The 22,539-nt window shown below is 32.6% G+C and overlaps 2 protein-coding genes across 2 annotated transcripts; both read left to right on the forward strand.

Moving 5' to 3' along the window:
- The first annotated feature begins 9,166 nt into the window (after positions 1 to 9,166).
- LOC100248172 (probable trehalose-phosphate phosphatase I) lies at positions 9,167 to 14,458 on the forward strand. Its single transcript, XM_002277126.4, has 10 exons — positions 9,167 to 9,241; positions 11,692 to 11,881; positions 12,229 to 12,369; positions 12,558 to 12,629; positions 12,757 to 12,882; positions 13,022 to 13,078; positions 13,164 to 13,265; positions 13,367 to 13,444; positions 13,556 to 13,693; positions 13,782 to 14,458. The coding sequence occupies exons 2-10, from the start codon at positions 11,768 to 11,770 to the stop codon at positions 13,935 to 13,937; spliced, it is 984 nt and encodes a 327-aa protein (XP_002277162.3). The 5' UTR covers positions 9,167 to 9,241; positions 11,692 to 11,767; the 3' UTR covers positions 13,938 to 14,458.
- Positions 14,459 to 16,639: 2,181 nt separating this feature from the next.
- On the forward strand, positions 16,640 to 22,432 carry LOC100258444 (DEAD-box ATP-dependent RNA helicase 31). The gene is made up of 10 exons (XM_010663613.3): positions 16,640 to 17,968; positions 18,159 to 18,265; positions 18,693 to 18,748; positions 19,400 to 19,624; positions 19,921 to 20,127; positions 20,208 to 20,294; positions 20,387 to 20,482; positions 20,847 to 21,062; positions 21,351 to 21,533; positions 21,742 to 22,432. Exons 1-10 carry the CDS (start codon positions 16,818 to 16,820, stop codon positions 21,967 to 21,969), a joined length of 2,556 nt encoding a protein of 851 aa, XP_010661915.1. The 5' UTR covers positions 16,640 to 16,817; the 3' UTR covers positions 21,970 to 22,432.
- The last annotated feature ends 107 nt before the right edge of the window (positions 22,433 to 22,539 follow it).

The following is a 22,539-nucleotide window of genomic DNA, read 5'->3' on the forward strand; positions in this document are numbered from 1 at the left end:
CATATATATATATATATATATATACTTTAATTATATTTTTATGAAGGATGATAATGAGGTGGACTTAGGACGGTTATCCAATCCAAATCCCGCACAAGAAAAAAAACATTTAAATAATTGTAGTGATTATGAGAATATTCCACATTGTTTTTTTTTCGTTTTTCTTTTCAGGTTTTTTAACTTTTAAACCTTTTAATTATATTAATATATTTATCTTTATAAGTCACAATTATAATAAATAAGGCTAAGTAACAATCAAGATTATAAAGTACTAAAGGAAATCATGATAGTAATTAAGATAAATAAGGTTAAAAATGTAAAATAAAAATATGAATTATTTTTAACTTATCATATTATTGAATTATTTTATTAAATATATATTAATTTATTTAATGATTTAAATTAAGTTATTAAATCACTTTAAGTTATTAAGTTGATTTATCACATACTTGCTTATTTTTATGTCGGTTGATTTGTATCTCAAACCCGTTTTATGGATGAGAATGTAGAATACGACAAGTATTAAAAAAAAACCCACGGATTGGATCCTAATTTCTACTTTTAGGTGTCGTCTAATGACATTGGAGGAAGACATTGATAGTTTGATACCATCCCAAAGAATATTACGATACTGGGTACCAAAGATCAAGGGTTAAAAACTTTGGATGCCATACATTACAAAGTTTAGGGCCCACCTTGGAAATCTAAAATGCCTGTCTAGCAGATCCTTGATTGTGAAATGTTATGGATTCTACTGTAGAAATATTGGGAGGACCACACCCCCACAACTAGTGGAGGTCTCTCTCCGCAATTGGGGTAGGAATGACTTTGGAGGTGTTTGGACAGTGAGAAAAAAAGGAAAGTTATTCTTATACACTGGATGACCCATTTTGATTATTCAAATATTTCTCCTTCTAGCATATAATTTATTTAATTTGAATATAAGTATACGAATGAAATCATTTCAGTTTTTTTTTTATATTTTTATTTTTTTTTAAATAGCAATTATTTTATTTTGAAATTATTTAATTTTGGATCCAAAGTCTAAAGAAATGGGTGGATTTCTTGTGAAAATTAGAAAGCTGGCTGGTGAGCCATCACGAGCCAAGAGGCAAACACACACGTGACACTAATTCAACCCACGTGGTCTTGGATTTATAAAATAAATAAATAAGAAGTAACACCAACCAATCATAGTAAGCCACGTGTGAGACGTTCATTTGTCACACCAACCAATGAGAGCACATCACATCTTGGATGAACGACAAGTCACAATCGGAGGTTTGGGCCACGTGGCAGTCGATAAGCGGCGAATCGTGGCGTAAAAATTAGCCGTTAATTAATCAAAAAATGCCAGTGATACCGAAAAGGAACGACTTCCAAATTCCAAGCCCTAAGTTTGTCTTCACCCTGTGACCCTTTCATGGTCCGATTAACCCGGGTGTGTCTCCTAAATATTTATTATATTGTGGGTGTTTTAGAAAATGTTTTTTTGGTGTGTTTGAAAGCTTTTTTTTTGTTTTTTGCTTTTAGAAAATGTTTTTAAAATTGTTTTTTTAATAAGGCTTCTCTTTTATGACTTTATCAATAAAAGCTTTTGGTTTTGAAGCGGATCATAAACTTATAATATTTTGAATTGATTTTTTCTTTGAAAAATTTTTATATAGCATAAATTTAGTATAGTTAATAAAAATTAAAATTTTTTCACGGTGTAATCTATTTGGTCAGGATGAATATTAGTAAATATGATCCTATAAGTAGCAAATGATCCCGATTCAAATCCTACCATTAATGATATCATGAAATTATGGATAGGATAGGACGATGTGACTTGATCATGGCTCCTCGTTTATAAAAAATAAAATAAATAAAATTATTTTGATTTATTAGATGAAAAAATGATATGAAATTGTGTTGGAAATTAAAAAACAATGAAATGGAAATTTAAATTCATAAAAAATAGGGTTTGTTTGGTAAGGTTTTAAAAGTAATTCTTAAGAAATAAATTTAAAAACAATCTTTAATTATTTTAAAAAAATAGAATTTTATTTGAAGTTTAAATATGAAAAATAATTCTTTTAGGCTTACATCCATAAAAGGTAGTATGTGCACTATAAAAAGAAATATTTAAAGTATTTTTATTTTTATTTTTTCCTTTTTTACTCACAATACTATAAAAAATCAATTGAAAATATCTCAAATTATTTTTTTAAACATTTATTCTAAAAAAAATTATTTTCTATTCAAAGTTTGTGAAACATTTTTTTTAAACTAAAAAATTGCTTTTAAAATAGTTTTAAAAAATGTTCTAATTATTTAAATTTTATAAAAGACTTGAAACTTATTTAATAATAATTTTAAGAAACGTTTTTAATATTTCTAATATTTACAAATTTTTATAGTTAAAAAGTTAAAAAAGTTAAAAACGCTTTTTAAAATTACTGTCAAACACTCTCTTAATAAAATAAGTAAATGTATATTATAAACTAAAGACAAAAATATATTGGAGTCAAGTATTTCATTTTTAAATTAATTAAAAAGGGAAAATACAATTTTTGAAAATGAAAGGACTCAAAATATCACAACCTTTTATGCAAAACAGGGTCCGTCAAATGAACGGTTCAGATTGATCCAACACCAAATTCATCACCAATGATCGACCTCCTCTGGTCAATTCATGGTCTTGTGGTTTCCCCAAGCCCTCCAAAAGCTCATTTAAGGTTACCTTTTCTCGGTCCCCAAAGAGCAAAATCCACTGTGGCCCCCACCACAATAATTCCCTACTCGATCGACGTGGCAGTCGAACATTGGCCAAAACGAAAAAAGTCAAAAAAGTCAAAAGGGCAAAACAATTCCTCCAATGGAATGCTGCCACGTCACGAGGGTTAGCATGGACTTGGACCAGAGTATTGTGCAGCTCATTGGATCAAACGTCTAAATCCAACTCCTTAGTATGGAACAAAATTCAAAACAAGTTACTTTGATGAACTGGTCTGCACCTTTGGGAGGGGCCAAGGTGTAGGGCAAAGCCATAAGGGGGAATTATTGGAAGGACCACATGGCATCATATCATCTTCTTCACCTCTCCTCTTCATCTATTTGTCCATACTCCCAAGACTTGAACTCTGTGAGCCACTCGACCCTTGTGTCCACCATTGGACACGCATGTAGGGTAGTCGCCACCTTCAAATCTTAGACTGATTCGTTGGGTTGATGTGACTCTGTCACTCCGCAACTTCTATTACCATTTTGGTCGGTGTTTAGTTAAATGGCGAGGCCACTTTCGATTAGTCACATTATTAGGGCCCAAGTCTTGGTCATGGGTCTCATGTTCTCGACCTCTAAGTTCGAGTTGTTGGGTTGACTTGTGTCGTGTGGGTCGATCTTAAAGTTTGATATAATTTTCGGGTTTTTAAAGATCGTGTCATAAAGAGACTTTATTTACTTGTTGATTGAAAATAGGTTTTTTTTTTTTTTTTTAAATAATAAATTAATGAGTAATAATTGAAAATATGAAAAATATTTTGAGAACTTTTATATTTCAGTGCAATACTTTCATGAAGAATATGTTGAAAAATTCGCTTTGCTTTCTAAACAAAGTTGCTTTTAAAAACTATTCCTAAAAAGCTGATTTTTGAAAATGGTGTCAAACTCTTTGATTCCGTGCTAAAAAATATGGTTGCACCCGAAGCATGGAACGGTTGTTCTCATTGGAGTGGGCTTTTTTGGGCCAAGATAGGTCAGGCCCAAAACACATGTTACCAAGCCTAGCCACAATTTCCAGCCCAATTAGTTAACTGAACAGGACCTACCGATTGTCAATGGATTATGGGGGCCAGCAATCATGGGCCCCAGTGCGTAGCCCATGGGGATTTGTTTCGCAGGCACAAGCTATTGGGTCAGATTCGAATTAGCAGCCTAGAGCTTGTTCTCATGGGCTCGAATGCCAGTTGGGCTAGGCTTGCTAATAAAACATAACCTTTGAATTTTCATGGTAGTGGGGGTTCACATCCTTCGTGTTAGGTTGGTTTTGAGTCTTTTGACTCACCACGAAAACTTAATCAAGTTCATATATTTTCATAAATTGAAACAATATCAAAACCGAAGTAGTTATAGAACCAAACACACCCAATTTGACTTTTGACTTGATTTTACAAAGAGTTGGCAATGGTTTTTATTTCAAATGTTAGAATGATTATAAACACTTTATAAAATAATTATTAAACGTATTTTTAGAGTATGTTTCATAATAATTATATGAAATAATTTTAATATTTTTAATACTAAAGATAAAATTTTTTTAAGCATTAGAAAGTCCAAAAACACTTTTTAAAATCACTATTAAACACATTTTTAGAGTATATTTGGTAGTAATTTTAGGAAACGTTTTTCTCATTTTTAATACTTGAATAATAAAAGTTTTTAGGTGTTAAAAATATTAGAAATATTTTCTAAAATTACTATCAAACAAGCTCTTAGTATGATTTTTCGTTTGATTAAACTTATTCCATTTGAAGCCAAAATTGGACTCATATATTTTCTAGAAAAATGAAAACCAATAACCCTATATTTATATTAAGTGATAAATATAAATAAAATAATTTAATAAAAAAAGTATAACAATATGATATAAAACATCACACATAATATAATTTATCTAAAACATCACAACCATTGTTAAAACAAATTTAATTTGAAAGACCTACATAAATCATCGTTCAAGAGTTCCATTGTAAATGAACAAATTCAACTTTTGTCGGTAATCCATATATTTTTGTATTAACTTTTAAAATGTCGTTCATACGTGTTTTTTTTACCAGCCTTTAATTAAAAAAAAAAAAAAAAGCACTTTTGCATTTTGAGTGTCTTATACTTTAAAAGTAGCTTTTGGGTTGCAATAAAGCAAACATAAATACATACCGGAATTCAAGTGGCATTCCACTAAAAGTCACTAAAATAATAACCATCACCTCCTAAAAACAAACCTTTAAAACTATAAGATAAGTGCATGGGAGTATCAATGATTGTACCATTTCCATCTATGCCACTAAACTGAAGACACTTAATTCCTCTAAACCCTTAATGGATAACGACTTTTTATTATTCTAATCACATTCACAATCAAAAAGCAAGATGGGCCCAAGAAGCCATTAACATTCCACTTATTCCCTAAACGATCTCATTATTGGTGTCGAAAATCGACCATGTGTGATCCCAAGAAGCCACCACATGGAAAGGTTGATAGATTAAAGGGGAGGCGATTAGTTTAATAAAGATTAGGGAGCAAAAAAGGGGTTTTGAGCACTAAATGATTATGCATTGGGTTAAAAAAGATGGCTTGGAGTCTATAATTTTATTGAGGAAAATGTTGGAGGGAGATTGTGGGGGGGGTGTTTGGAAAAGTTCTCATTGGCCACTTGGAAACCCAATAGCAATGGTCGGCTACCACACTTTTGAAGAGCCACAATTGGCTTTTTCTCTAAGGAACTAAAAAAATTGCATGGCTTTTGCTTTCTAGCGTTGGGGACCCCCTTTTGTTGGAACCAATAATTTTGGTGTTGGAGATCCAAACAACTCATGTTATGTCCATTCATTAAAAGGATAATAGTATATAAATAAGTAAAGGAAAATGCTATTGTGGAGTTCATTAATATATTTTAATATGTTTAGTATGTTAATTATTTTAAAAAAATATTAGGGTGTGTTTGGTAATTGTATTCGATAATAGTTTTTTGTTTTCCAAAATAAAAAAATAAGAAAATATGTTTAATAATATAATCTTTTTATTTTATTTTATTTTTCTTACAAATAAAAAATAGACTGTTTTCTAATAACATTTTTTTAATTATTTTAAGTTATTCTCACTTATTTTTAAAATTATTTTAAAAGATAATTATATAAACATATAATATGATTAAAAATAAAGTATTGATCATAAAAAATTATTTTTAAAACATACTTAAAAATATATTAGGTTTTCAAATAAATTTTTATTCTATAAAACATTTTCAAAAATTGTTTTCAAAACTGCTTTTAAAAACAATGACTAAATATGCTATTAATGTTATATTTGGTTATTGTTTTACTTCTTTTTTTTTTTTTTTCTATTTGAGAAATGTGAACTTGATATTTTATTTATGCTGTCTTGTTTATTTTTTCTTTTATTTTTGAATTTGAAACAATGAAGAAGATGTGATGGAAGGGTATTAAGGTAATTTTAAATGTCCTTTTCCTATTTTGGAAAAAAAAAATTGTGGGTTGTTCAAATAAAATTCCAAGTTTGTTTTCAATTGTATTTTAACCTTTTATAAGTATTAAACACTTTTATTAATTTTAGTTTCATTTTTTATACTAAAAACAAAAAAAAATCAAAATCATTTTTTAGCTGGAATTTTCAATGAATTGTTTGATAATTTTTGGAAATTATTTTTTAGGTGCTTGTTGCTCTTTTGATAGAAAAAAAAAAGTTAGAGATTGAATCCCAATTATTAATTCTTCACTTAAAATTTTAATAAAAAAAATTGGGAATAAAAAATGATACTTTTATTTATTTTTTATTTCTCCAATCAAATTTTAAAAATAAAAGGCAAAAATAGGTTATTAAAGGCGACTTTTTATTTTTATTTTTTTATTTTAAAATAAAAATTTGAAAATAGAAGTGAAATCAGACTCATCATAACAATTTAATTCATGGAGTAAGATTTACATAATTGTAAATTAATTGGTAGATAATTATTGGGAGAATTATCTTTTGGGGGTAGATGAGCCCCCAAATTAACAAAAGGTCCATATAACTCTTCAAATTGAGTTGAAGGATATGAAATAGTAATGGACAAATATATCCTTTAAGAACATATATAAAATATTTTATAAAATTAAGTTAAATAATTTTTTTTTTCAAAAATACTAAATTAAATAAAAGTAGTTTTCAAAAATATTAAATTAAATATTTTTTTAAATATTAAATTAAATTAATTTTTTTTCAAAAATATTAAATTAATTTTTTTTTCAAAAATATTACATTAAATTAAAGTATTTAAAAAATATTAAATTAAATATTAAATTAAATTATTTTATTTTAAAAAAATATTAAATTAAATAAATTTATTTTAAAAAATATTAAATTACATAAAAGTATTTTTTAAAAATATTAAATTAAATAAAAGTATTTTTCAAAAATATTAATTTTTTTCTCAAAATCAACGAAGGGCATTTTTGGAAATACTGAAGGATGATATCCTTCAACTCAATTTCCATACTTTCATTGGGTTTTGGGCTCAATTTGAAGAGTTACATGGAACTTTTGTTAATTTGGGGGCCCATCTACCCCCAAAACATAATTCTCCCATAATTATTTTGGGTTACCATTGAGGTGGGCCTAGGCCTTTGCTCCGGCCCACCTAAATTTGGGCCGACAGGACCCACCAGTAGTGGTTGACAGTCGGCATGATCGGCTGGACAAAAACGGTTTCTGCGGTCAGCCGACTTACCTGTTAACGGTTGCTGCCGAGTTTCTAGAAACTTAAGGTTAATTAGTATTTATTTTTAGCCACTTAAATATTACCATATCTCTTTGGTGACCCTTAGAAAATCACTATTTTCACCCATGTGGTTCAATTGAAAGGTTCAAACTGCAAAACTTAAATAAAAAGTATTTTAATATCTTATAAAAAGTGTATAAATCAAAAATGAAAAGAATGTTTTAATCAAGTTCTCTTATATTTTATGCCTAGTATTAGAATTAACCGATTATACATTATAGTTAAATACTTATAATTGGATCAGAAAAAAATTGCGATGTCTCATATCATTTTAAATTAGTATTAATAGTTTTTATGAAGTCATTGGCCCTTAAAGCGGCACGACACATGTTCCATTAGTTTTCAATACTAGAATGAATACATCAATTTATATTAAATATTTATATGACTCGATTTAGAGTCCTAATTTTTAATTATGGAAATCTATTCAAGTATGATATTCGTCAAATTATGGCCGTCGATTTCTATAGTTAACTTAAATATATGAAAACAAAACTTTTTTTTCGATAATTATACGTCATGGAATTAGCATATTTTATTATTTTTGCACTAAACGCCCTACCTAGCAAAATATTCTACTAACTATACAAAATAGGAAAGAAATAATTTCTTTGTTATATTTGGAAAACCAAAATATGCATATAATACCTTTTAAAGAAAAACTCTAGAACAACTGCGAATCATTATTAATTGAATTTTCCTTATAATTATTTTTAAAAATTCTTTTTATTTCCAAAAACAAATATGTACAAATTCCTTTAAGTTTCAAAAATTTTGAATTTTGAGGCATCCTTTTAAATGATAAATATATTTTTAAAGTACTTTACAATAGTGACTTATAAATCCATGGCTTTCCCATTGGTTCCTTGTCTTTTTCAATAGAGGGCAATTATTACAAAACCTTTTCAATTATTTTAATTATATAATTAATTAAATACATTCAAAAAATTTTTTAATACCCTACTTTTTTTTTTAATGAAACAACCATTCTAGAAATAAATATTCCCCTTGAAAAGGTTTCCACGTTTTCCACAAAATTGTCATTTTATTGTATTTATTACATTTTCTATCATAAACTTGCCAAATTAGTCATGATAGCCACCTACTTCGTATCAAAACAATTTAGACCCTAAAACTATTTACTCAAAGTTGAAATATTTTTAACAAAATAAATCAATATTTCCCCTTTTAAGCATTACACATTTTCTAAAAATATTAATATTTTTTTCTAATTTTTCTAATATCTATATATATAAGACAAGTCATAAATTTCATCAACTCTTTGCTTAAACCCTAAAAAAATCTAATTAGATTCTTAAAATAATCATAATGAAATCATGTTTTTTTTTTTTTTTTTTGCCTTTTAAAGCTGAATTATAATAAAAAATAAAAATATTATTACATTCATTTTTAAAATTAAAAATAAGAGACACAGGTGTCATTTTGGCAAATAAGGTAAATTTTGGGGAAGGTTAAAACCTCTTACCATTTCATAAATACCCAAAGTTTAGGGGTATCATGGATTACTGTTTTGTAAATATGGAAAATCCAGGCCGTGAATTTCGAGTTTTCCATAATCTCTTACCAGCTCTTTAAATAAACCCTCTTCTTCTTCATTTCCACTTCTTTTCTCCATCTCTCCATAGCTTTTGAAAAAGCTCCATTTTTTCCATTGAAGCCAAAGCCTTTTCTGCGTATTGGTACGTTTTTCTTCCCTACAATTCCTCCTTTTATATACAAATTCAAACATCTATATCCATTTATGTATATGCATTTGCGTATGAAATCATTTCTCTTTGTGTTATTTCTGTGATCTCCGCCAACTCTTGTAAACCCACTTTTTTTTTTTTGTTTTTTTTTTATCGAAACCCATTTTCAGAAATCGGTTTTCCGAGCACCCATTTCTCGTTTCAATTCAATTTTTGCTGGAATATTTATATTCTGAGATGGTTTTTTTCCTGGAAAATGTCATGGGTTGGTCCTTTCTTGGTGGGTTTTGGTCCTTGTTTGGCTTCGCTCTGCATGCTTTTTTATTCTCCGGTCGTCATGCAGAGACTTCGACGACGACCGCGACCGACCATTGATGATCGGATGAGAAAGAGAGAGAAATTTTTTTCCTTAATTTTCACGGTGAGATTTTGCTAACATGAGCCGTGGTGGCAGGATTGCTAGAAATGAATAAATTTTCCGGTGATCGTGATTCGTGAACTTAACGGAGCTGAATCTTGAGAATCTGAATATCTGATTCTGTTTGATTATTTATTTACGCTTTTTAAAACTATTTTACAAAATTTTCAGTGCAATCTTCTTCATAAAATTTGCCGGGTTCCGCCTCCTACTTGATGTGAGTAGGTGAATTATTAGGATTTTTTTAATAATAATTCGAATGCATTATTTTTTTCTTCACGGTGCATGTTAGCAAACATGATGACGTGGCACCTCTAATTAGAAGAAGACAATAATACCATTGCCATGGAATGAGTTTCAAGTTTCAACGGTTTTGCTGCCTTCCTGGGAAAGGGTGCTAGAGTCATTGCAAGAGGATTTCCGTTTTCTTTATTTCTATTTTTATTTATATTTTTTTTTTTGAGGTTTTCGATTTCCCTTATAATTAAGCTTCTTTGGTGTACGTTTCTTTACGATACTATTTTTATTTTTATTTTTATGAAAAACACTTTTTATTTCAAATTTAGAAAAAGATAATTTGAGCCATGAAATATAATTGATAATTATTTTTTGTTAAGTTAATAGATTTGAGATTAATTATTAATCATTGATTTGTTTTCTTCATTATAGCTTCTATCATTATCTCGATTTGTTTGTATTAGTACGGTATCCAATGTTTTATGAAAGTAATATGGTTAGCATTTGTTGATGTCATTTCATCGTATAATTCATTGACCCTAATATTGTCCTTTTCTTTAGCTTCTTTAGTTATGGATCACTAATTCAAAACTAAAAACTTTATTCTTTTTTATAGTCAAAAAGTAGTTTGATAAAAATATAGTTTTTCGTTTTTTTTGTTTTCTAACAGAAAACGACTTTAGAAATGGTAATTCCTAAAAATGTCATTATCAAGGTATGTTATAAGAAGGATTTTTTATGGTGACAAGATAAAATTTCTCCTATTTATATCTAATTAATTGGAGCAAGATCTCTCTTACGTACATAAAGAAATTGAAAAAAACATATATTATCCGTCGTTAGCTAACAATAATGCACATTATACTTGGTTTGAAGCTATAAATAGATGCTAACTACATCGTATTGGATTGTTTACATAATATTTACTATACCCTTCGAGCTAACAAACATTAGAAGGTTATGACTAATATAGATTCTCAAAAACAAAGTTTCAAATCTCACTTTTTAAGCACCAAACCCTAACATAAAACTAGTTTATTTTTATGATAGATCACATCGATCCTTCTCATTTTTGTTGAATCTTTCATTACGTTGAAGAAAATAATGTTTCGTGTAGGCTCATATACAATATTCTATGTCGCCATATGGTTAACTTTTTTCAATGTATTGAATCAATTCCTAGTTTGATGCTGAAGGCTTTGTTCTTAGCTAGAAAATGGTAAATCGGACACGTACTAGACGTCTTTTAATTTGTGTGCTGTTTGATTTAGGGAAGATCATAAATGTGTGGCTTGAATGAGGCCTAAGGCTTGTTGTCTTTGTTATTAGTCCTCCACCTTTATAATGTGAGTTTCTTGATTGCAACTTGCACATAGTCTTAGATAAGATGATGTTCTTTCTTTTGGTTGGAGGATAAGGTTCTATGTACCTTCTTTGTGGTTCCCTTGAAGAAAAGTATTTTAAGTTGCTATCAGTACCCAAAAGCCATGCTTTAAGCTATGATTTTATGAACCTTTTGCATGATTCAGATAATGTTACTCAACTGTCAACTATTAGTATCAAATATGTCAATTAACAAGGCTAGGGTTTGACCAACTAGATTAACAATTTGACATTTTGCCTAATCAAAATAACCGGTATTTAGTCAATTTGTGACTGTTTTATTAATGGGGTACGTGACTATGATTATATTGAATATAGATTGATATTAATGCTCATACGATATTTGATAGTTTAATTAATTAACATGACTCTATGGTGACAAATTGAGCACTTGACCTTGCAGGCTACATACCATTTCAAGAAGAAAGATTTGGTACATTTCAGGAGGAACAAATCCAACTCTTGAGGGATCTATCTCAATGGGGTTTGTACACCTACCATCACAAACTCTGGACATGGACAGGGAACCCATCCCAAAAACAAAGTTTGATGAGAGGGAGGATGTGATTTGGGATTCATACAACTCTTGGATTGTAAGCTCCCCATCATCATTTATGCCTACCTCAAGTAGTACTTAATATTTGTCTAAATTTGACTTCCTTTACTCATTTTCATAATAAAACAAAATACGAGAGAATAATTTTTCTTAGTATTTTTTTATTTCTTTAACACTTTCTTAGAATTAAACATTACTTAGGGGTTAAGGTTTTGTTATCAATATTATCTACGATTTCTCATGCGATCATAGTCTACTAAAACCATCTTCTACACATTCTACTAATTGTAATAAGTTTAGTTGTGTTTGTTGGCCATTTCCTTTCTTACATTTTGTTATACCATCATGATGAGATTGGCTTATTCTTTGGTGGCTCATGAACAGATGGAGCACCCTTCTGCATTGGATGAATTTGAGCAGATAATGAGTGCAATACAGCATAAGAAAATTGTTGTGTTTCTTGATTATGATGGGACTCTCTCAGACATTGTAGACGATCCCGACAAGGCTTTCATGACTGAAACGGTACCTTTAATACAAAAATTTGCATATCATCACGATAATAATCATGTTGAGCTAGAATTTGGTTTCCTTTAACTATTTAGATCATTGCTCCATTATAATTCAAGTATAGAAAATTTTTAGGGTTATGCTTTTCAACATTAGCCAACAGCTGCAGCCCTACTTATGGAGATATTGGAAATGAATTGCAGATGCGATCAGCGGTTCGTGAAGTGGCTGAATGTTACCCTACCGCCATCATCAGTGGAAGGCGTCGGGAGAAGGTGAATAACAGATGATTAATTGATGGAAAAGTCATGTTATATTCATAAACTTAATGCATTTGCTTAAGCATATTAACATTGTTTTGTACTTCTGTTGTTTGTATTATACCGTTTCTCTCAATTCTAGGTTCAGGACTTTGTCAAATTGGACGATATTTACTATGCAGGAAGCCATGGAATGGACATCATCTCTCCGGTATGCTCGAATAGGTTTGGAGGTCAAGAACACCATCGCAGGGTTGTCGATGAAAAGGTCAGATTGATCTTTACTTACATTTAACTCTTATTGACATGCAAAACCCTTGAATTAATACAATTTTTGGAAACAAAGTACTTTCGAAAAATGTTTTCTTATGTTTGATATGCTGATAATAAGTTTCATTTCTTTGTAGGGTAATGAGATTGTCCTCTTCCAACCTGCTGCAGACTTCTTACCTAAAGTTGAAGGGGTAAGAACATTCCCCTATGTGATTTAATACAAGGCGTTATTAAAAGAGACTCTACAATGCTTTTGTGTGTTTTTTTTTTTGGCAGATTTTCAGGCTGCTGACTACACGAACCAAGAACATAAAAGGCTCGAGGGTTGAGGACAACAAGTTCTGCGTGTCGGTTCATTTCCGATGCGTCCATGAAAAGGTAATTAGACCGGTGTGCTACCCTTGGTGGATGTGTGACTCATAGACTTGAATTTAAGCTTTGTCAAACAGTATCCATTCATATGTGTTAAACTTGATCAGGACACCAACGCCCTTAAAGAAGTGGTAGAATCTGTGCTGGAAGATTATCCAGATTTTCGGGTTACTAGGGGGAAAAAGGTTTAGTAATGATCAGCCATTTCCAATGTGACAAAATTCTAAGCTAGCTATCAGAATTTTTATTTTATTTTATTATATTTTTTTTCTGATTTTGAGAGGTTTTTTGAACAGGTCCTTGAGGTTCGCCCTCTTATAGAATGGGACAAGGGTCATGCCCTTGAGTATCTTCTCGATACGCTTGGTTTTGATAGCTCAGATGTTGTCCCTATATACTTAGGCGATGACCGTACTGATGAAGATGCATTTAAGGTATAGAATCAACAATTATTTCCTAATTTCTTGATCTGCTGTTCTTCAGGATTCATTTTTTATATTCTTCCAATATAAATGCTTCCAGATGATAACAACTCGAGGAGAGGGGTACCCGATAATTGTTTCGTCCATCCCCAAAGAGACAAAGGCTTCCTACTCTCTGCGCGACACCAAGGAGGTGATGCAGTTCCTTCAAAATCTTGCAAGGTGGAGCACCAACTCTTCGCTGGGAAATTCATGAGTTTCAACTTAGTCCAGAAAGGATATAGATTAGAGCTGCCTGTAGGGCTGGTGGAGATGAGCTAATACAGAAGTAGTTCAGTAATTTTAACCTTCTCTTTGTCAGAACTTTGGGGAAGTAGGGGACATTGTCCGCCCATGTTCTAATGGTGACACATTTTTTTCTGTGGTCACTAGTAGGACTTGGGAGATGAAAACTGAACAAAAACTGAAACTTTAGACTTTTGAGTATTTACAGAATCATGAAAAGAAAAGAAAGAATAGAGAAAATGGGGGAGAGGGAAAGGTATAGGGCCTTTTGTTTTTTGAGGGGTGGCCTCCATTTTTCTCCCCATACAGGACTTGGTTATAATTTCTTCAAGGACTGCAACTTTGTTTCTGAACTACTAATTTTTCTGTATATTTTTTTTTTCATGGGAATCCTTTTATTTCTCTGTGATGTATGGCTCATTCGCCTGGAAAATTTGACTTGTTTCTGGGGCCTGAAGTTGTGCTTTCAATGGAGCTGTAAGCTCAAGAATTTTTGGTGGCCATGTCATATGTTCATGTTTAGTTTTAAAAAGTATTAAGGAAAACAAAAGAGCAATATAATTCATTCTTTTTTGACTTCACGAGACTAAAAGTATTCAAGGAGGGAACTCCTTCCCCTTGGAAACGCCTTAATACATAGAAAAGTATATATACATGTGGATGTGATTCGACTCATGTGCAAATGCATCATAGTTTAATTAGATTCAATCTTAGTTGATCAATTTATAACAAATATAGATTAAAAGTAGTCTTGACTAACTAAATATGAACCAAACAGTGAGCTTTGGTTTTTGATCCCACTTGGATTGAATGGTTGATTAATTTGAGTACTAGAAACCATGCTAGGTTCATAGTCTTGTATTAAAGCTGAAAGGACTTAATTTTCTTATTGAGGTGGAAGAATGCTCTACATTACAACTTCTTTTTCAAACATCAATGGTAAATGCTAGGTTCATAGTCTAGCTCAGACATTGTCCCTATATATATATGAGAGAAGTGAAAAATTATTGTACTGGTTAATTTGATTATGATAATTCATATTATTAAATTGCAATCTCATGTCATATTAGTAAACATCTCTTGGAAGTTGTGTTGTTTGAAATGCTAAATGTCTCTTTCAACTTAATCAATAATAACTTCCATAATTATTAGCTTGATGCTATTTCTTTCTTAGTCTTCGGTATTTTTCTCCATACACACTTAACAAATCAATCTCTTTCTTACACACTCTTTCTCTAGGGGCTAGAAGGGAGAGTACATAGGAATAATAATTATTATCACAATCATCTCAATTTCGTTACTTTAGTCACCATTAACTCGTGATGATGTTGTCTACTACAATCACCGTTAGGTTTCTGTCATGTAAGATCTGACCTCTCTCTTTTTCTCGTTTTACTTAGAAGCGAGAGTACATAGGAATAACAATTATTATCACAATCATCTCAATTTCATTACTTTACTCACCATTAACCCGTGATAATGTTATCCACTACAATCACTGTTAGGTTTCTGTTATGTAAGCTCCGACTTCTCTTTTTTTTTCTTTTTACTTAGAAACGAGAGTACATAGGAATAACAATTATTATCACAATCATCTCAATTTCGTTGCTTTACTCACCATTAACTCGTGATGATGTTGCCCACTACAATCATCGTTAGGTTTCTGTCATGTAAGCTCTGACCTCTTTTTTTTTTTTTTCTCTTTTTACTTTTGTCTCCAATATTGTGGAAGAAGAAAAAGAATAGGGGTCTTCTCCTCGCTTTTCTCTTATAAAGGTCTCCTCTCAAGTATCCTCCTTTTTTTCTTTTTTCCTAATTAATCATTCTCTTATAAAATCTATTTTATACCATTTCTAAAATTAAATTTTATACTTTCATAGTTATTCCATTTTTGTTTTTAAATAAAATTTCAGGGTTCATGAGTTTTTGAATAAAGTTCTATATTATTTTTTTCTTTTTACATTAACTTTGTTTTTCCTTCCTTGAACCAAACAAAGGAAAATAAATTCTTTAATAATTTAATTTTTTTTCCATCAATTTTTCATGGACAACCAAAGAAAATAAAAAATTTATATTTTCTTTCTTATCTTTTTCATTTTTCTTCTACCACTAACATGGATTAAAGGCAAATCGAAAATAAGAAATTAATCTCTAAACATATTAACCATCCCAAAGATGGGAACTTTTATTTGTATATTTTCCAAATCAACCAATCAAGAAGAGATATCCAAATCAAGTAAGAAACTTTGGAAATATTTTTTTTAACTTTTACAAACCATTGTTCTTAGCATAAGATGAATAATGTTAAAGAAAAATGATTGAAAAATTGAATTGATAATTTTATACCTTATATATATATATATTATAAAATTAAGAATATTTGTATTGTAAATTTAGTGAGATAAAACATTTAGACAAAATCATTTGATTTTGTACAACATTATTCATCAATCAATCAAATCCTCACATGGGAGAGGAAGGGAACATTGGATTGGATTTGAGTAATTCGACTTGTTTGATGGACATTTGGGCCTACACCTGGCCCATAGACCCACCATTCAAGAGGGCTTAGGCTCAAATCCAACTTCTTTTGACTACACAACCCATCAAATGAGGCTTTTAAGATGTCTTTCTGAAAAGATAAATACGACGTCGTTCCATGTGCATTATATCACTTTTCTTCTTTCCCCTTAAACCCTCTCCGTGGCAGTCACACGACTACCTTAAACCCTAAACCCTATCCTCTCTACTCCATTCCCTCACCAAAGCCTCCGGCAAACCTTCAACTCTGGTCACATTCACCATATAAGCCAACCGGAAAACGGGAAAATCCGGCACTGGTGACTCTGCCATGCCTGTGAAAATCCTCCCACCATTCCGTTTCCTCAATCCTTGTCTTCCGGTGTCTCGTTTCCAATCCATGAACCTCAAACCCGCCAACCAATATTCTCGGACATTACCCATTTTCGGTCGGGTTTTCCCATTTAAGCTTAAATACCTAGGGCTTGCTCCGCCGCCGAGTCACCATTTCGGTCCCCGGAGGCTCTCGACTCGCTCATCCCGACCAAGACCAAGTTCCACATCCGGATTCAGAGGAGAGGTTAAGGTTTCGAAGAGTCTCATGGAGGACGAGGCTGAACTCAGTGACTGGGTCAGCGGGTTGAAGGATGACTCGTTTCGTACTCGCTTTAACGACGATGACTCGGAGGGAGAGCGCGGTACAGGTAGAAGTGGTAGAGATTCAATGAAGAGGACGAGAGAGATTGAATCTGACGAGTTCGGTGATTTTAACAGGAGAAGAGGTCGGAGCTCAGCTGAGTCATTTTCTAGGAGTTCGAGGAAGAATGGGCCTAACTCGGTTGCCAGAACGCGATATGAGAGTGAATCAGGTATAGAGGATGATGACGACGACGATGAAATGCATTCTCGAAAGCAAATTCGCAGTTTTAGAGGTGGGAATTCGACATTGTCGAAGAGAGGTGGGAGAGATTCGGATTTGGGTTATAGGAGAGATTTTGATTCGGGGTATAGGGGTGACCGAGGAGGTTTTGGGGGTTTGAGGAGAGGTGAAAATGAAAGAGGTGGTGGGGGTTTGAGGAGAGGTGAAAATGAAAGAGGTGGTGGGGGTTTAAGGAGAGGTGCAAATGGAAGAGGTGGTGGGGGTTTAAGGAGAGGTGAAAATGGAAGAGGTGGTGGGGGTTTAAGGAGAGGTGAAAATGGAAGAGGTGGTGGGGGTTTAAGGAGAGGTGACAGAGGGCCCCAAAAACAAGCACATTTGGTCTCGGAAGGTGAGGATGAGGATGAGGATGAGGAATTGAAGGGTAGTTTTAAAGGTTTGCTGAGTGAGGAAGATAGTGAAGAAGAAGAAGAAGAGGATGATGATGATGACGACCATGATGAAGTTTTGAAGAAGAATGCAAGTTCTTTGTTTGGGGCAGCTGCCAAGGAAGCGGTACCTAGGAGTTCGACTGGAAAAAGTGACTCTTACCTAAGTGAGACCAGGTATGTCTACTCAAAACACTTCTTTTCGGTTTTTGATTAATTGTATTGAAATAGGAAAGAACGCAGAATTATGGAGAAATGGTGGTTAGAATGCAAACCAATTGAGCAAAGGTTTAACTTCTATGGGAATTATGGTTACAAAGGTTTAAGGGTTGTTGCCTAAACATCTGACTTCCATGAATATTGGCAGGTTTGATCAATGTCCAATCTCTCCATTGTCATTAAAAGCAATCAAAGATGCAGGGTATGAGAAGATGACTGTGGTTCAGGAGGCAACCCTTCCTGTCATCCTCAAAGGTTTGTTTGTCTATGACCTTCGGAGAAGGGTTTCTGAATTGAAGCTATATCTTGTTTGTATTCACAGGTTTTTTTCAGATTGAGTACTAACACAGCAGTGGAAGGAAATTCTGAATTAAAATTTTCATCCCAACTTAGAAACTTGGGAATGAATGTTTTAGTTAAAGTTGCTTCTTAAGATTTATGGTTGAATGATGATGTTTGTTGATTTTCATGACTCATGAGAGATATCAAAGCTTTGTCCTTGAAGAAATGCTATGAAACATAAGTGGAATTGCATGAACTAACTGCAAATGCAACCAAGAGATACCAAAAGATTATATATTTCTATTTTACCGTTGTTTATGTTCCCATTTATTCTATTTAGTATGTTTCTTTAATTCTCAGATTTCTGTGGGGCTTACTCTGGTGAGTTGTGTTTTTATAGGTAAGGATGTTCTAGCCAAAGCTAAAACAGGCACTGGGAAAACTGTCGCATTTTTGGTAAAACACTTAACTGTTATTTATGATTGAGTGCATATATGCCTATGACTGAAGGAAAGATGATCCACAGATCTTCCATCTATAATTTAGGATTTTCATGCTCCCTTTGAGTTTTTGAATGATTCCATACTCCATTTCTTTTGGCATTTTCATTTTCAAAATTATTTGTTAAAAAAACAAAAAAAAAACTTTTTGTGTGAAGAAAGATTCATGATTGGTTGCTTATCATGGTTGCTCAAGTGGTAAAGCACATTTCTTTGTGGAAAATTCCAGATTCGAGCCCCAATGGGAATGAAAAATTTACCTATCGATAAAAAAAAGGCTGTGCTCTATTTTCTATTGTTAACTTTTTCTTTTATTTTAGATATTATTTATTCTTTTTATTTTGGAAGAATTATTGACTCTAAAAGAAGAAAAAAACAATAAACTAGGAAAATTTTGTTATTTTTATGAATTTGGATATCCCTGGTAAATAACAAAAAGAACGAAAGAAAGAACATGGGATTTGCCATTGTCAAGTCCGTAGAAGATTCCTAGGGTGCTGAAATTCCCTGAGCTATAAATGATGGAGATGGATGTACCTTGCCCCTATATCAGTTGTCTCTGATTAATGCCTCTGATGACACTAATTTTTTAAGTTCTTGGTTTCAGCTTCCATCAATTGAAATTCTTGTAAAATCACCTCCCATTAGCCGCGATCAAAAGCGACCCCCAATTGTTGTGCTAGTAATTTGCCCAACTCGAGAGCTTGCAAGTCAAGCTGCTGCAGAGGCTAATACCCTGTTGAAGTATCATCCCTCGCTTGGTGTTCAAGTTGTGATAGGGGGTACAAGGCTTGCTCTAGAACAGAAACGCATGCAAGCAAATCCATGCCAGGTTAGTTTTTCTTGCCATTGAAAGAGAACAAGTTTCATGCATCAGGTGGCCATGCCCCTAGTTATTTCTTTTGTTTGGTTGGAAGCTGAGAACGGTAAAGACTGAACCCAGAAAATAGGAGGAAAAAGGAAGAAAAATAATTCCTTGATACAACCAATCAAAAGCAGGGTCTTTGCCAATTGCATGTGCTGCACATATGCTCTGCAATCTGAAAACCTCAATAAAAGCAAATTAATTTTCATCTTGAAATTGTTAATTGGGAAATATTTTATTTGTGGGCCTTGTGATATTTACAGATTCTTGTAGCTACCCCTGGACGGCTAAAGGACCATATTGAGAATACAGCAGGATTTGCAACTCGTCTGATGGGTGTCAAAGTCCTTGTACTTGATGAAGCTGACCATTTATTAGACATGGGATTTCGTAAAGACATTGAGAAGATCATTGCTGCTGTTCCAAAACAGCGACAAACACTGCTGTTCTCTGCCACAGTCCCAGAAGAGGTTTCTTTCTGTATTTTAGTGTGTGAAATTTGTCTCTTATTGATTTAATTGAAATTCTGAAGATCCTTTTTGGTATTTAGGTTCGTCAAATCTGTCATATTGCTTTGAAAAGAGATCATGAGTTTATCAATACAGTTCAAGAGGGTAGTGAAGAGACACACTCACAGGTAGATCACTTATCAACTGTATTTGTTGTGTCGTTTTTGTACTCTTTAAATTCTATTAGTATCTCAATTCTTAAGATTTTACATGATTTCAGGTCAGGCAGACCCACATAATTGCTCCACTGGACAAGCATTTTTTACTACTGTATGCTCTTCTAAAAGATCATATTGCAGATGATGTTGACTATAAGGTACAGCTTCGTAGGCCAAAAGTTTGTTTCCTATTATCTTCACTAAAGAGGGTTTTTCTTTTTTTGGGTTAAAGAAATGCAAAAATACATCTGCAAAAAAAAAACGTAAATTGTTCTCAAAAAATTAAGGTAGTTCAGAAAGGTTTAAGGATGGATGTTAGATACTGCTGTTCCAGTCAAGACGTGATTGAACCTTTCGTGATTGAACCTTTCTACTTGCCATGAGTATCGATACAGGATTTGGAATCCATACATCGTGGTTTTTCCTAACAAATTTTGAGACACTGAGATGTTTCTTGTGTGCATGATTTTTGTTCTCTTGACACCTATCTGAACTGTATGACCAAGTATCAGGTTTATGCAGGTTCTTGTGTTCTGCACTACTGCAATGGTCACAAGACTTGTTGCTGACCTTCTCGGTGAGCTAAACTTGAATGTTCGAGAAATCCATTCTAGAAAGCCACAGGGTTATAGAACCAGGGTGTCTGATGAATTTCGGAAGTCAAAAGGCCTTATTTTAGTGACTTCTGATGTATCAGCACGTGGAGTTGATTACCCAGATGTTACCCTTGTTATTCAGGTAATATGATGGTAATTTCTTATATTTTTCTTAATAACAATTTCTGAAAATATCTTTTCTCATGCAAATTGGCTGCATTTTATTCTTGAATCTTGGTTCATTTAGAGCATTTCTGTTCCCAAGTTTGCAATGAAGGACCCCGACTCTTTTAGTCTTTGTTTTCTCATTCTTTTATATTCAAACTAGATTTGAACTTGCTTTATACTGTGGATTTAGTATAAAGATTTGAGAATATTTCTTCAGACCGCTATGGGCTTGAACCTAGAAAATATATTTCTGTAATTTCAGGTCGGTTTGCCATCTGATAAAGAACAGTATATACATCGACTTGGTAGAACTGGGCGTAAGGGTAAAGAAGGGCAAGGCATATTGTTACTGGCACCTTGGGAGGAATTCTTCTTGTCTACTGCCAAGGATTTGCCGATAACAAAGGCTGAAGCACCTTTAGTTGATCCCGACACAAGGAAAAAGGTGAGTGTAGGCCATCTTTCTGCTCTTGTTTTTTCATTTTCTTCCTTTTTCCCCAGGAAGGATTCAAGAATACTTGAATAAAAATAATCCAAAACGCATATTGCATTTGGCATGGAAAACACAGCTTTATCTCGTAAAGCAAATTCTCAGTATTGAAATGACATACAAGATTGATCTGTGTTATGACACTTGCGTGTATATGTTGCAGGTGGAGCGGGCACTGTCCCAAGTGGAGATGAAGAGCAAAGAAGCAGCATACCAAGCATGGCTTGGATACTACAATTCGAATAAGAAGGTGGGTCGGGACAAGGTCAGGCTTGTGGAGCTTGCGAATGAGTTCAGCCGAACCATGGGCCTTGACAACCCTCCAGCCATTCCGAAGCTCATTCTCGGCAAGATGGGTCTCAGGAATGTCCCTGGGTTGCGCTCCAAATAGAGAGAGACTCAGCTGGTGGGTGAATCTGTATTTCCCAACTATTAGTAGCTGAATGTCTAGGAGAATACCAATTCACAATTCCTACTGGAGTTCATAGGAAATTAATTTCAGAGTTTTGAAACATCCAGTGGTTTCCAAATTTTAATTTTGATTCTGTGAGCTCTGTGAAAATGTTATCCCAGAAGCTCGTAAAACATGATGCTATTATTTGAACCAATGCTTCCTTACACCATAGAAAATTAACCCTGCTTGTTAGAAATGTCATCTCAAGAGAACCTTGAGCCACTTCATTTCCGGTATGGGTGCAATGGGTGCAATTTGGCCGGCTTGGACCGGTCAAATTTCTGTCAATGAAGATCATGATGTACTTCTTTTGGTTAGGTACAAGAAAGACATAATGAATTTATGGCCTCACTTTCCCTCGTGTTTGAGTTGAATATATTTAGTCCTCATTGGTGTGAAATTTGGTTAAAAATCTTTCTTATGTTTCTTATTATTTAATTTCATTCATTTCCTATTTAATTAAAAATAAGGGAGGTTTTGGGTAAAATTTCAAATTAATGGGGCTTA

The sequence above is a fragment of the Vitis vinifera genome, chromosome 15, assembly GCF_030704535.1.
Source record: "Vitis vinifera cultivar Pinot Noir 40024 chromosome 15, ASM3070453v1".
In the NCBI taxonomy this organism is placed as follows: Eukaryota; Viridiplantae; Streptophyta; class Magnoliopsida; order Vitales; family Vitaceae; genus Vitis; species Vitis vinifera.

Coding starts and splice junctions, on each gene's coding strand:
- LOC100248172 (XM_002277126.4), top strand. CDS start 11,768: ATGGGGTTTGTACACCTACCATCACAAACTCTGGACATGGACAGGGAA. Junction 11,882..12,228: donor ATTCATACAACTCTTGGATT/GTAAGCTCCCCA, acceptor GCTCATGAACAG/ATGGAGCACCCTTCTGCATT. Junction 13,445..13,555: donor GGGTTACTAGGGGGAAAAAG/GTTTAGTAATGA, acceptor TTTTTTGAACAG/GTCCTTGAGGTTCGCCCTCT.
- LOC100258444 (XM_010663613.3), top strand. CDS start 16,818: ATGCCTGTGAAAATCCTCCCACCATTCCGTTTCCTCAATCCTTGTCTT. Junction 18,266..18,692: donor CCTTCCTGTCATCCTCAAAG/GTTTGTTTGTCT, acceptor GTGTTTTTATAG/GTAAGGATGTTCTAGCCAAA. Junction 21,063..21,350: donor ATGTTACCCTTGTTATTCAG/GTAATATGATGG, acceptor CTGTAATTTCAG/GTCGGTTTGCCATCTGATAA.